Source organism: Ictidomys tridecemlineatus, chromosome 8 (assembly GCF_052094955.1).
Source record: "Ictidomys tridecemlineatus isolate mIctTri1 chromosome 8, mIctTri1.hap1, whole genome shotgun sequence".
Lineage (NCBI taxonomy): Eukaryota > Metazoa > Chordata > Mammalia > Rodentia > Sciuridae > Ictidomys > Ictidomys tridecemlineatus.
In genome coordinates this window covers 13,598,848-13,614,664 of record NC_135484.1, presented here as the reverse complement: position 1 = coordinate 13,614,664, position 15,817 = coordinate 13,598,848, and the positions used below count along the sequence as shown (strand labels likewise).

Sequence of the window (15,817 nt, the reverse complement as noted above, 5' to 3'; positions counted from 1 at the left end):
CTCTTGAAACTCATTCTTCCCTTGCCCCCTGGGCCTTACTTCTTTCCTCTTCCTTCTTCCCACAGTGGATGGAGTGTCTGTCTCATGTGTGAGGCCCCTGCCGTTCTCCATTCCCGGCCTCTCTTCTATCTGTCCTTGCTCCCTGGGAGGTATCAACCAGCCCCACAGCTTCCAATACTATCTCTGTGTTGAGGGCTTCCAGAGGTTTTCTTTCTCCGGCTGCCCTCGCCATCTCTGCAGTTGTACATACTAAACTCCTTTCTGGGATGTCCACTACGTAATTAAAATGAGTGAGGGAAGAGGTTCTCTCCATTTGCATCTTCTTCCTTCTCTGGGGTCAGATATTCTCACATTCTCGGTTTTGTCTACATGTCCAAAATAAGCTCTTGAATTGTTTTTCTCATCACATTTTCCTTTCTCTTTCCTTCTTTCAAAGCAAAAAGTGAGAGAGCCAACCTTCATTCCTGTCTCTCATAGGCCATCTCTAATGCATCAGCAAATTATTTTGTTCATACTTTCAAAATATATCCAGAATGTTACCACCTCTCTCCCCATCCACTGTTTAATATACTTAATCCAAACCATGGTTGTCTCTTGACTTATTAAAAAGAGCCTTCCCTGATTTCCCAGCTTCCACTATTGAAAATCAACATATTGTCATTATATCGTTATATAATGCTCATAAAACATCCACATTGTGAAATACTCTTTCCTGCTAGTGTGGAGGGCACTTGTGAATTTGACCCACTTCCTGCTCTCAAGGTTTTATACTCTGGGTGCCTGGGTCAGACACATACATAAGACAGAATGTGAATCAATACTTGGTAACTGGTGAGAAAGCTGAAATGTGCCAGAGGAGTATGGAGGGAGGAGGGAAAATTGTCATAATATTAGTGACAAAGTCTTTACCAAGGAGGTTGCATTTAATTTAGATCCATTGAGTCTAAAGTTCAGTTTTAGGAGCATGAAATTCAGCTCGTTCCTGAAGGTGGCCCAGAAGGAGACAGAGATAGAGCATCCTCAGAGCATGGTAAATAGTGTCATTTGCCTGAAACATGAGGGAGCTTAAATGTTAGTTGTTAGAATAAGGAAGCCAAGAAGACTTTAATTGGGAGGTCAGGGCAATAATTTTGTTACATATGTTTAATGTCATGAGTGACAAGATTAAAGTAGTTGTGTTAAAAAAATTTAATGTGGAGGCACTATGATGTGTGGGGATGCTTTCCCATTTTCTGCATGGGCATTAGACACTCTATATCAACTGCCACACTCTATATCAAGTTCAATGTAGAGTATCCACACATAGTCACACATGCATAATTTTTGGATCAACTTTGATTTACATTTGACCATTTGACATAATATTAGTACATGTAAACTTTTGCTATTTTTGATTCAGCAGGTTTTTTTTTCCATTTGATATATAATATTCTAAAGGTTTTCAAAGACCCTGAAGGCCCAAGACATTTTATCCATGTAGCACAATAATGAAATAGCTCTACAAAGAAAAAGACTTGAAGGACCAGAAGTATAGAAATGTGAGCACTTTGATACATATAAAAGTAATATAAACATGGAACTATATTCTTAAGAAGGAAAACTTGTTTAAAGCATTCAGTCACAAAAACAGCACATACATCTGAGAAGTCAGTATAATCACCCATTCAGGCAGAATGTGTGTTCTTAGAGCAATTTTATGTTGAAAGCCCCAATAAACACACTTTAGGTAACTTTTTCTAAAAGATAGGAAAGAGACCCAATTTTAATGGTTTGTTCTCTTGTTTTTAGATGCCATGACTAATTTTATCTTTAGTTCATTAGTTTGGGGATTATGACTTACTCATTTATTCAAATATTTATTTAACTATGATGTTCTAAAATACAAAGAAATTATTCTTGTTTTGTGTCAATTTGGATTTCAGATACCATCATACAACATTCTTATAGGAAGAGAAAGAGATGAAACTCAAAAGAGAGTTGTACCTAAGTACAATTAATGGAATTTGATGCTGCTTTTTGTTTTTATGTGATGATTTTATACTGAACAGCTAGCAAATTTCATAGATAAGTCTCCAAAGGTCAAAATGCTTCTCTTTTCTGTTTTTCTTTAAATCTAGTCACAAGATTAAAAGATCAAATTTTGACTTTGCAGAGAATAATCCTACTTTTAAAAATCAGCCCATTCTATGTGACATTTTAGCAGGTCCCTTGTTTTGTGTCAATTTGGATTTCAGACACCATCACACAACATTCTTATAGGAAGAGAAATTGATGAAACTAAATAAAGAGTTTTCTGGATCTTTTCTGGCATTTTCTACTTTGTCTATAAGATTGTGTCAATGTCACCCCGCTGTATAATACTCAACATTGATGCATTAATTTAAAAATCCATAAAGTTTAATACAATTCAAAAGAAAAAAGTCATTGCTAAAGTTAGTCAACCAATGTTTTAAATAAATGTTATGCATAAGCACTATGAAAAAATTACAAAGGTCTTTACTTTGTAATATTGTTACTTTCTTGTAAAAACAATAATCTAAAGAGTTGAGACTTTTATTTTCTTAGATGTAACCTTAAAGTGACTCTATAAACTATTTGTCAAACAGATCTCCTTAGTTAGCATTTAAAAGCAAAAATATATGTATACTAATCATGTGCATTTTAAAATTTAATACGCCCCTATTACACTCTTTTCTTGTATTTTCTTTTAAGCCTATAGAGAAATTGATTAAAGTTACAGAAACCCTTATTATTCTTAAGACCAAATGAAACTCCGCATTGCAGTCTGTCTGTTCATCCATAATTCAGGATCCCAGCCTAAAACATTATGCTCAAACAAGCATAAATATTGGCAAAGGTGAAATATTGAACTGCTACAGTAGCAGCTAAATTATGTAGCAATCTCTGTGTGTGCTTGAATTCCCTAGCACTGGGAATAAAAATTAAAAACAGAAAAATAGTCAACAATTATAGTTATAGACTAAATAAGGAAGATAGTAAAGCCATTATTTAAAGTGACCTTCTCTTTATTTGTTATTCATGGTTGTGAAATGACAGTAAACCCAAGAGGAGAAAAAACAAAAACAGTAGTTACTCATTATCTATCCAAGCAGAGAAAAGGGAATTCTAGAAGAATGTGCTTATGGACTCGAACTTTGAAAATGGCAAGCAAGTCTGATTCTATTTAAGCTTATAGAAATTTATCTTGCCTCAAATAAATTTCCTCATTTGTCTTAATTATCTGGGCATTAATGCCAGCCCTCCACTTATTAGAACCTCGTTCAACTGTCTGGAGGTTCCAGCCAGCCCATAAATACCCTTGGTAAATGACAGGTCTCTTCTCTCTGGGAGGGCTGGCCCCTGCGTGGGTGCAAAGCATCAGTAAGGGTACAACAGGAGAATCAAGAGCAAGAAAAATGCCCCTTCCTTGCCCATTGAATCAGCAGAATTAACCCAGAAGATGTATTTGTTAACAGAGACACCCACCAGGTCACTTTCACTTCCTGTCATTTCACTTCACTTCCTCTAATGCAGACTAGGTGTGTCGCATTTTGTAGCAATGCAGACCTTACATTTGTGGCCATCGGTAATCTATATACAGTAAATAATTGATGCTCATGAATTTTCTTCCTTCAGGATTTTAAGGCTTGTTATTCTAACTTTGTCAGGTACCCTTCTGATTTGTTATAACTTTTGTAGAAAGGAAGAATAATTAATACAATAAGTATAGTCACCTCGTTATGTAATAGAATTACCAGTTTCATACATCACTGAATACATTAGACCATTAACATTCTTCCCACAATCTAGGTGATTAGAAAAATTTTCAAGAAAGATTTGCAACAACTTATCAAGCTGTGCCTTCTTATGCAATGTTCTTCTGTGACTACTGGAATAGTTCAACATAGCACAGCTATTCAAATAGTTTGTGAAACGCCTTTAGTATATTATCTCCTAAGATTCACAACACAATTCTGAAAGAGTCTAAGCTGGGTGGGAGCTGTTCATATTTTGCAAATGGGGCACCCACATGCATGTGTGTTAAACAGGGAATCCACTGCCATGGGCCCAGTGTGGAATGGAGATGGGGACTACTCTCTTTCTCCCACTCCATACATTTCTCAATAAAAACAACTTATACATCCATTATTTAAAAAAAAAAATCAAGCCATCAGTATTCTTTATTCTCCTCTCACCCCAACCATAGCCTTAATGAAAAGACTTCCATTTACACCAAGGTCTGAATGATGGGTAGTGATTGCAGGACCAAAGTCTGATGCTAAGCGATTTCAATTTTTCCCTTCACAACATTCCTCTATTGTCAATGTGTTTCTCATCTACAGAAGTTTCACGTTTAATAAACTTTGGGTGAAATCTGCTTTATAACCTAAATTATCTTTCCTATACTTTTGTACTTTTGTAAGAGACCTATAGGTTTCCTTTCTATCTGTTCATAGCTGCCATTTCTGAAATGGTTTGGAAACTTGCCCTCTGGCACACAGCGAAGTCAAACATAGACAGAAGAATGAACTCCAAACTCATTTACCCAAATCAAGATGCTCAATAAAAATTGGAGCTCCCTGGTTCTGGGAAGAGCCAATCAGATAATTTTTCATCCTATATATACTTGTATATTTAGCAGAGATCTGATTTTTTTTTTTTTTTTGGTAGCAGGGGTAGAATCCAGAGGTGCTTTACTACTGAGCTACATCCCATCCTTTTTCATTTTTATTTTGAGACAGTGTTTCGCAGAGTTGCTTAGGGCCTGTTCTTTAATTCAACAAGGCTCTCTTTGGCATGACCAATGGAATTGTTCAACAACAAACTCAAAACTTAAGTTACCACTCACCCTGAGGCATCACAAGTCCCCCTGGGCAGGTGAATTAGGTGGGTTCACGGGCCACAGAGCACTCAATCAACTGGTTGGTGTCTGGTCAGACATGGAGAACTGATTCAGATCCACCATGTCCTGATTTTCTATATCTATGAACATACACTGGGGATAAATATCAGATTTAAGAGCTCAGTGTGTATTTTGAAAGTCAGGAGTGCTTCACTGGAATTTACTGCTGTGGACATCAAATATACTGTAAGCAAAGAAAGTGGGATCATGACACCGTCTTGCTATGGTAGCTGTGGTGCAAAATCACAGCAGCCATTCATTGGCAGTACTAGAAAACTGAAAATATCAATCTGTAACATTATTTTTAAGCTCTCCTGACAAAGGTTAGAATAAAATCCTCCTAATTGGGAAATCTTTGTACCCTGAAAGTATACATTGGAGCATTGGGATTATGACAAAAAAACAAAACATTTTCACATACCTACAGGAGATAATTGATTTTATGGTTCAAGGATTATATGCATGTAAAGAAAACTGAGAATTGGGAGCTCCCCTAAGAACAGCCATAACATTTTACTATTAATTCTGTTTTAGAAGACAATCCACTGATAAAGAAAGAGCACCAGCGAGAAATGCAGGATTAGTCCATCTGTTGCCACTGATCATGACTGTCATGTCCTTCCATCTCTCGGAGCCTCTTTTGCCTCATTTTGTTAATAATATATATTTTATATATATACTCCCCAGTAGCACCATAGCAAATATATATATATATATATGTAAATATATATATATATTTATATATAAATATATAAATAAATAAAATATATATAAATATATAAATATATATAAAATATATATAAAAATATATATAAAAATAAATAAAAAATATAAAAATATATAAAATATATATAAAAATAAAAATATATATAAATAAAAATATAGCAAATATATATATATTTGCTATATATATATATTTGCTATATATATATATTTGCTATATATATATATTTGCTATGGTGCTACTGAGGATTAAATCCAGGTGAACTACATTCCCTGCTTTTATTTTTTACTTTGAGATGAGGGTGTCTCTATGTTTCTCAGGCTGACCTAGAACATGCCATCATTCTGCCTCAGCCTCCCAAGTAGCTGGCTTACAGGCTTGAACCACTGCATCCAGTTAAAACAAAACAAAGCCAAATACATGCATGCACTGTCTGGCAACAGTACATGGCTGTGTGTGGCATTGCCAAGGTCATCTTAGCAGGCACTGTCATTAATTTTATTGAAGGAGAGACTTAGAACAATTGGCACTGAAGGGCCATTTGGATCACACTAATGCAGACAGAATTCACAAAGACCCATATCTTTATCTTTTCTTTCTACCTAAACAAAACTCATCTTAAGATAGCATGCACTTGTTTCAAACAGTGGAAGAAAAGATGTCCACTCAATCATTTGCTCTTCTTTGCTTTGCTTTCAATTCATAAAATTAAATAAAAATCTAAGCAAATGTAGATTCTCAGTTATGTTGGTATTTGGATTTAAAAGTATATTTAACAAACAATACTGAGATTTCTGCCCCTTACCTTGCAGCCTCTGCATCACATTGGCGATGTCCCGAGGAGAACGCGAGGTACCTCTGGAACTTGCCATGGTCTTTCTGTGGCATGAAACCAACACCACTGAGAGCCTCTTCCCTGAGGCAGTACAGGACTATGCCACTCCAGAAAACATGAGAGGACTTTCTAGATGTGAGGAGTCACAAAGGAATCCAAGGTACTGGCAGCTATCAGTGAGTGAGGGCTTCCAAACCTTCCAAATCTTGAACCTCTTCTTCCTCTTCCTCTTCTTCTTCCTCTTCTTCTTCTTCTTTTTTTTTAAAGACTGCCCTCTTAGATGAACTCTGGAATCTGAAAAACAAAACAAGAAAAAGGTATATTAATAATAAAAAAAATCTACTAGGTCACCATAGTGCTAAAAGGAGAACTCTCTCCATTCAGTGTGAATTCCTGATTCATTATCAACTGAAATAGCCAATGTAAAGAACACTTATAAAGTGCCATGCAAATGTTAGAAATTTATATGATATTTGACAAAATTTATATTGGACCTAAAATAAAATTTGTTGCTGGAAGGAGAAATACACTTCTTTCCATGTATTTTTTTAAATTATAAACTTTATCAATCTATGAATTCTATACTCAACACACTGAGCTCTATTTCTCAATTTTCACAGGTTCTCTTATCTATGCTATTTTGCAAACATATTTTGCTTTGTTTTGTTGAAATGTTTCTAGGAATGAGATCATATCCTAGCTCCTATAACAATTTGACAAATTAAAAGAGTTTATAAAGGTAAAAATTATCTCAGTCTCAAAATCTGACTTTTAAATATTCTAAATTTAGAAGACAAAATGGGCCGGGTTTAGCTTTCTTCTTCCCTATGTAGAAAGACTGTAAAGTAGGTTGTAAGGCTGGGTTGAGCGTGGATTAATCAGGGAGGATATTGCTCTTCTAAGTCTTGCCTGAATTCTCTGCTTTGGTCAAGTGTAATTGGTCATTCAGGAGTTGGGTGGCGAAAAAGAGGTAGGCAAATATTTGGAGGAGTCTTGCCATTGAGCAGTGTACTTTTAACAAGGATTGCTAACCCAAGGAGTGGCTGGACAGGTCTTGCCATGAACAGGATAATCAGAAGAGAGGGCTGAATAATGCACCCAGAGAAAGGCACTTAACCAAGGGCCACAGAAGAGGCCCATGTGAGCCGGATGTTCTCTTACGATTCTTACTACATCTCTTGGTTATGATGATGATGGGGAGGGGGAAATGGGGGTAGGAAGAAAAGAAGGGGGACAGAAACATGAAGAAAGCACAGCACATATGTGTGGAATTGCCCATCTGCCTGAAGGAAAAGGAGAATCTATGCATGCTACAAAATTATGCTATAATCTCAATGTATAGTCCTTAAAATTAGCATTATTTATGATGAATTGGTTAAGCAATAGAGTATAAATACAAAGTACAAATGATTTTTTTTTTTTTTTTTGGGTACTGGGGATTGAACTCAGGGGTTAAATCCTGAGCCACATCCCTAGCCCTTTTATGTATTTTATTTAGAGACAGGGTCTCAATGAGTTGCTTAGTGCCTTGCTTTTGCTGAGGCTGGCTTTGAACCTTCGAGCCTCCTATTTTAGCCTCTGGAGCCACTGGGATTACAGGCGTGGGCCACTGCATGGGGCTGTACAAATGATTTTTAAATGGTATTACTAATACCAGCATATATTGCACACATCTTTAAAGGATGAAAAATGCTACACACTGCTACTGCTACTGCCCTGTGCTTAAAAAAATAAAAACAAAAAGGAACCATTAGAGAAAGAAGGCCTCCCTGACTGCTCACTTTGCCAGTTAGAGGGCAGAGAAGAGTAAACAGTGTCAAGTAGTAGAGAGACAGAAATCAGATTAGTAGGAGAAGGACAAAGTCGTTGGCATCTTCTAGGCTAGAAGGCTACCTCTCAGTGGGTGGCTCCCTAAGAGATTCTCAGAGGGAAAATAATTATGTATGGCTGGCTGGAAAATAATATCATGTCCTACAACTCTGCCAAAATTATGTTCCCATTAGCAGTTTGAATTTCCTGGGTAATATTCCTACCTGCCCATGCACAAAAGCAACCTTAACTTGGAAAAATAACAGTGAGAAAGGCCTGAGGAAACTTACAACTGGTCTCTTTCTCTAATCTGTTAGAAAGTTAGGTTCCTCAAATATAAGAGTCTAACTTTCTGAAATCTGTCTATCTAAAACTGTGTATCTGTCAATATCATTCATCTGCATGCATTCTAAGCAGGGATAGGGAAAGCAATTCACTTCAATCCAGCTGCCCTACACTAAGTCCTGCTTAGCAGGGTTAAATGACTAAAACATAGCCCCCACCTTTAATCAAGAATTACAGAAATAAAAGGGATTTCTGCAAGTCATTGCATTACAGATCATTCTGCTTCTACCCTCTTGTAGATCACATTCATGTAACAGAAAAGATTAATTCTAACATCAGTTAATCTCTCTCTCCACATTCAACTCAGAAATTCCTTACTTGTCTCTAGTATGCATCCAGTCTTACAGCCAAAGCATAGCTAACACATTGAGTGACAATATCAATGCTGGGGCTACCAAGATGAATACAACACAGGAATCTAATTTTGTGGAGCTTAGAACATAATGGAAAAGACAACAAAGAGAAAACAATACAAAAATCCCAGGAGTAAGTGCAAATATAAAGATGAAGGGCTAGAAAGGAGAAGGTTTTGCCAATCTGGGGGTTCTGGAAAATTCTACTGGGAAGGAGATAACACCTACACTCAGTCTTGGCCAATGAATTAGAGTTGGGTGAAAATATGGACAGTGTTTTCCAGGTAGAGTGGCCAGTTTGGGCAAAGGTATGGGAATGAGAAGTAGCATGAATCATATGTGGAACAGCTATTAGCCTGACACTGACGGCCTCTGCCAGGTGACACTCTGACAAATGAGGGAGTAGCCAGATGGTGGGGGTCCCCCTGTGTACATGCACAGAAGAGTGGTTCTTGTTTTCTAGGAGGCAAAAAGAAACCATCAGGGCATGTTGGGCTGGAAGTGAGAAGAAATGACCTAGATGAATAGCTATAGTTTTTAAGGGTGTATTTGAAGTGGTCAAGGCAGAAAGCCCAGTTAGGAAGGTTATCTCAGGAATCCAGACAGGAGAGGATGAAGGCAGAAACTGGAGAGAGAGGGAAGAGGGTGAGAGTAAGACAAAGAGAAGAAACCTTCACAGGGCAAACTTTGCAAGGCTTGGTGATTGGTCAACTGGGTTCAAAATACTTTATGTGGGTGAGATAAACCCCAGAAAAACCCCTAACTCCCCAACACAACAGAAGTTGAAACAACATCCTTCCTTTTTCGGGCCTCAGATAAACCAATTTGCTTTTATCATTATTTATACACAGGTCTTATATAGAATTATAATTTTCTTGCTTTTTACTGATACTTTAATTTTGTGTCATGTGATTTGATAATAAATCTAAAAATAATAAAAAGAATACAAAAAAGAAGACTGTGATTAAGAGATACAAATTCTAAGCTTAACTTTGTCCCAACTAGTGGGGCAATTTTGAGAAGGCTCTCTGCATGAATGTCCTTGTCCTCAACAACCACTTATTGGAGACAGAATGGTACAGGAAATGCACAAACTGGATGAAGAAAGACCAGGAAGGAGCATACTCTTAACTCTGTCTCTATGATCTTAAGAAAGGTTAGCTTTTCTGAGCCTTTGTTCCCTCATCTGTAAAATGAGGTCAACTTATGTGAAATTAGGCTGAATCAAGTAGCGTGCTTGCCTAGTATGCATGATGCCCTGGGTTCAATCGCCAGTATGGCCTAAATAAATAAATAACCAATGGCATGCCGTTGAGTTTCAGTAAATCACTGGTTTCTCCATCAACTGTCCTCAGTTTCTCCATCAACAATTTGAGAAGTGGCCCCCAAATGGAAAGATGACCCCAAAGGTGTGCTCCAATTCCAAAATCAATGGTAGCATAAGGGACAACAACTATAGGCGAACAGTGATAAGAGCCTCAAACTGAGTAGTTATGTGGTGGTGTTCTGATTGTGAACATGACCTAAGAACTGGTCACCAAAGGGAGATCGAGAAAAACCAATAAGTTTACCATCCCAGGGTTTTGAAAGGAGTTTTTAATAGATGCAGGATATTGTGGGGTGGGGAGTTAGAGAATAAAGGGTGAAACCGGGCACTTGGATGGAAGGGGAGAATGGGGTAGACATTGATGAATCGTATACTACACCATCTCTACATCTCTCCAGAAGAAGGAACTAAGAAAATGCAGTTAAATATATTTATCATACTTAGCAGAAAGGTAATATTCCTGTATTTATTATTTCACTGCCAATGTGTATTGAGAAAATATTTGTAATGGATCTCAGTGTATAGTGAAATGGTGAACAAGAAAGACCAAGCGCCTCATTGAACTTACAGACCAGAGGGGGAGATGATATAAACACTATTGCCACAAATCAGACAGGGTGACTTGTAATGGAGAAGTCCAGGCCACAGTGGGGACAAACAGAACATTCAATCAATAACTGTCTGCTGCACACTCAGTGCAGGATGCAGAGGGAATTTCGACTCTGTGCTATTTGGGATTCTCTAGCTGATTGATAGTGTCTTCTTACCACCAATACCTGTGAAAAGCACAGTCATGAAGTGTCACTACTCAACTTGTTCTGTCTTACCCAAAATGTACCAAAGGCTACCACAGCTCTTTCTTATTTGTGTGACTAGAAAGGAATACACTAAGGAAACTGTAGGAAAAATACTACCAGGCCACAAGAATATACCTTAAAGCAATACAACCAAAATTTTAGATATTAGGAAACTATAGCAGAAAATTCCAAACCCAGAAAATGGGGGTGGAAGAATGGAGACCATAAATGCATAAAAAGATTCACAGCAATATGATATATAAATATTGCTTAGTTATATATCTAAATATGAACATGAAAGCAATAATATTGAAATTCACTACTAAATTAAAAATGTAAAAGTTCTTTCAACCACCCTCTCCAAGACTTTTATTGGCTTACATTCACATAACTCTCTAATTTTACATGTAATTATTTTTTGTCTGTTCTGCCCTTAGTAATGACATTACTTAATAAACATTAAGATGGCTATGAAGTAGGAAAGAAGAGGGCCATCATTGGCTTAATATAAATATATTTACTAATATATGTACTCAGGTTATTAGTAAATAATTCTGTTATTCACTATTAAGAATTATTCAGGACAATGATAAGAAATGGTCCTTTTCCTAGAGTCACAAGAATACCAACAAGTAAGCACAAGACAAATTATAGAAGAAAACAGCATGAAAAACATTCGGGGTTATGATGCAAATGATTTTGTAAGCTAGGGGTATAAAATGCACCCAAAGATAACTGCCGCCTTCTTTCCATACCTTGCTCAATATGTATTTCACTTCTTGCTCAACATTAGTTCTCCTTAGATTAGACCTCAAGGAAGGACACAGTGAAGAGACATCTGCCCCACAGAGGCGTCTTGGGCGCTGCTCACCAGTCACATTCAGGCTACAGGGTGTGGCTGCAGTAGCTAGAACTGCGAAAATGCCACCCACCTTGCTCTTACTTCCTGTTATAGTCACACCTCCTGACAGTGGCCAGAAGCTGCGGGCTGCATAACTATCAGAGAGTAGGACCCAGTGAAGCACCCAGCAATTCTAGACATTTTTCAAATGATAAAGTAGTTTTTCCCAGTCCCTGCTCCCTGGTGGCAAGGAATCAAGTGGAAAGAATGCTTACTTGGGGACAATAAGGACAGAATTAAATCAGTTTGTGGAAAATCATTAGTTAAGAAAAATGAAAAGAAGGCTATGATGTAACAGTTGATTGAATATTTTTCAAAGGCTAGCAATATTATGATCATGGTCTGTCTGAGCATGTTATTATTTTTTTTATCTTCAACATGAAACATTAAGTTAGTAGTGATCCGGTACATTTTGTTCTAAATCTGCTACAAAGTAATAAACAGGCTGAAAAACACAAGAAAATTAGTTACGCATTTTAGTGCACTATTCTGGTGATAAGGAAAACTTTTTATCCATATTATTAATCTGTTTCATCATGGGGAATAAAAAGCCTCTCACAAAGAACAATCTTCATGACTCACAATTAAATCAGCATTTTATGCAGATGTAGGTCATATTAATAACCTTTGCTTGATTTAAAATTAGTAGGCATTCTCTTGCATAGGACTGGCTTTTGTACACAAATCCTGCCTTTAGGAAAGTAGTTCTTAGATCAAAATGAATAAATTTGCATTAAAGAACAGAAAAATAATTCATTTGGGGCTTTCTTAACGTTGACAAAAAAAAAAAAAAATCCGATACATGTAAGTTTTTCACTCCAAACTGAAAAGCTCAGAAATGAACATCACAAGCTGCTGAGGTTTCAGAGCTGATATTTCTTATTTGAACGTGACTCTTAAAGGAAGAGGCCTAAACTTCCAGCATCAAACACTGTTATCCCAAGCAGCACAGCCAATCTCCTTTCCCAAGGGGCTTTCCTTTCTGGGTCTGATGGATGCTGCATTTTGCACTAAATTCTGCCCTTTGCGATGCACCTGCCCCGCTGTGAACCACCATTTCCCAGAACTCCTCCAGCAGCAGGGCAAAATCTGTCTGAAACGTGTCTATCGGAGGAGATGAAAGTTATCTTGCCCTCTAGTGTAGGCTCTGCCTGGAAGCAACTGCACCATGACTGCGCCGGGGGAGTCGCCCGGGCCTCCGCGCAGTCTTCAAGCCCTGGGCTCCGCTAACCATTTTCCCTCCCCCAGCCTTCCTAAAATAGTCTAGGGGTGGAGGAAGGGAGGCTCCTAGAAATTGTCCAACGCCCTACATCTCCCATCAGATAGTAGCAACAGTACCGACCATCACAATACGAGGGTGGCTGCCTTTTGCTTCGGTATCCTTGGAGCCCAGGGGACGTGCCACAAGCGGAAATGACAACTCACAGAGGGGGATATTAATAGGGATATCTACGTACGAGATGCAGAGGCTCCCCAACCTCCTTATCTCCTTATCCATGAGTGTCACACACGTACGCACACCACCGCCACTCTCTCCCTCCCACCCAGTACGCAGAGCCTTAGCGTGCAAGCACTAACTTGCTTACGATTTGTCTGCAATTTGTGCGCCTTGCACCTCTCTCCTCAATCTCTCCTTCCTTCTCCTTCTCTCTCTCTCTCTCTCTCTCTCTTCTCTTCTCTTCTCTTCTCTTCTCTTCTCTTCTCTTCTCTTCTCTCTCTCTCTCTCTCTCTCTCTCTCTCTCTCTCTCTCTCTCTCTCTCTCTCTCTCTCTCTCTCTCTCTCTCTCTCTCTCTCCTCTCTCTCCTCTCTCTCTCTCTTTACCTTCTCTCGGCCTCGTTCAGGTTCCAGGACGCGAGCTACCGCCTCCTCCCGGCTCGCTGCGCCGGGCTCGGCGGGACCCAAGGGTGAGCAGCTGTCCGCCCGCCCTGTCGCCGGCGCTCGGGCGCGGTCTGCAGGGCTGCAGGGAGCCCGGCCGCCCTGGTGACAGAGTACAACAATCCCAGCCCCGCTCCGGGCTGGCGATCACCCCGGCGGGCGCGCGCCACTCGCTGCTGCGCTGCTGCTCGGCTGCTCTGCCCTCCCTCCGCGATCGGTTCCTCCCCCGGCTGCACACTAGGGGGTTAGGCCTCCCCCATCTCCCGCCCTCCGCAGCCAGTGCTCCTGCCCGAAGGGAAAGTCACGGAGGAGGTTCAGCCTATGGGCAGGGGCCCAGCACTACCCCTGGCCCGCCACACCCCCTCCGGGCCCGGAGCCGGCTCCGGGATGCGCTGCTCCCCGGCGGAGCTGGGGGCGGGGACCTGAAGTCTCGCTTCTAGGCTTCCCCCTACCTCAGAAAGATGCTTGGTCTCAGCTATTTCTCTGCAATCGCAAAGTCCTTCTGCTTGACCTAACCTCTTAGCAAGCTCTGCTAAGGGTCCAGCTCCAGGTGGTCGACGTGGGAAGGAAATGTCCCAGGGCGCTGGGACCTGCTGCCCCTGCTGCCTAGAGGAGCTGTGCTGGCCTGGCTGCCAACTATTGCCCAGGGTTCCACCGCCCGGTGGACCTCCGGAGCAGAACCTATCTGGAAAGACGGGGAGGTTCCCTGATGGTCCCAGGAAGGACGTGATGCAGTTCCAGGAACACATTCGGCCGGCTCCTTTGAAGACCACCTCCAAGAAGATTCCAACAGCTGACCTTCGGACTGTCAAACCAGGAACAATTAATTTGAAGAGACTAGTCAGGCTTTATAGATTTTTGTTACTGTTGTTTATAAAGCTTAGATTTCTTGAGATAGCATTTAACACCTTAATTTAGAACTAATTTGTTTTTATTTCATGAGAATTATAAAAAGAACACCTTTAGGTCCTTCAGACTTGCCATGAAAATTGTGAAGGACCACAAGTCCTCCCAGTTGTGTAGGAGATTGCAGTGTTACCTAGGAGCATTCAGGAGACTTTATTTTGTTGTGGTTTTACGGTTTCCAAGCAAAGTTAAACAAAGTTTCTTTTCACTGACAATGAAGTCCAAGTGCAACAGGATTACTGCACTAAAATAATTGAGGCTATGTCGCAAGAATCTCAAAAATAATAATTACTCCTTGAATCTTCAATCTTAAAAAAATCACGCTGATTTTCTAAATTTAATAAATGAAAGGACCAATTTGTAAAGTATGTGAAGTTTGTCTCTCTCTGCCTCCTGCCTTTCCCTCACCTGCAGCCAACATTCACACTATTAGGTTTCCCTTTCCTTCAAATTCTCTTTTTCTGGATCCTATCAAAATAATAACATCTGAAACAAATCTGGCAAACTAATCTGATATATTCTCTTTCCTTGAGTTTCTTTTTTAAAATTAGGAGTCCAAATATTGGCTAATTATAGAACTTATCAGGAAGTTGGGGCTGGAGGAGCAGGGATGATGTTTTGGGTTGATACCAATGGTACCCCACCTCCGCCTGAGGGTGACATACATAAAGGCTGTTCTGAGTCCCATGTGGAAATAACAGCCAGAGCCTGAGTGTTCCAAGTCACTAGACTGGGGTCCAGACTTGAGGTTTCTCAGAAGGAAAGAACTGGACTGTCTCAGTTCTCCCTGTTCATCCTCCTTCCATAGAAGGGAATTGTCCCTGCTGACTTGCTTTGGAATATGAGGTGGGAAGGTACTCTACAAACCTGAGATTCTGTGTGTTAGCAGCTGCTTCTGCAGTTGACTTATTATTTGAGAAGGGAGCTGGCTACTTAATATAAGCTGGAAACATCTCTCCCATCAACTAAAACTTCTTAGCTAGAGCTAATCTGTTCCCCCAGGATCAGACAGAGAGGAGTTTGGAGACTTTGGCTGGCATTT

At 39.5% G+C, this 15,817-nt stretch overlaps 1 protein-coding gene across 14 annotated transcripts in view; it reads right to left on the bottom strand.

The window, feature by feature from the left end:
* Syne1 (spectrin repeat containing nuclear envelope protein 1) overlaps positions 1-14,458 on the bottom strand; it is a 428,203-nt gene extending 413,745 nt beyond the window's left edge. For 5 of the 14 annotated variants that reach the window (XM_078018866.1, XM_078018868.1, XM_078018871.1 and 2 more), the window contains exons 1-2: positions 13,816-14,105; positions 6,433-6,756 (exon numbers count right to left, since the gene is read on the bottom strand). In XM_078018866.1, coding sequence (XP_077874992.1) covers positions 6,433-6,499 — 67 coding nt within the window. In that variant the 5' untranslated portion in view covers positions 6,500-6,756; positions 13,816-14,105. Of the gene's footprint in view, positions 1-6,432; positions 6,757-13,815; positions 14,199-14,321 lie in introns of those variants that run through there. The other 9 variants (XM_078018877.1, XM_078018878.1, XM_078018876.1 and 6 more) reach the window with 6 other exon arrangements.
* Between the last annotated feature and the right edge of the window lie 1,359 nt (positions 14,459-15,817).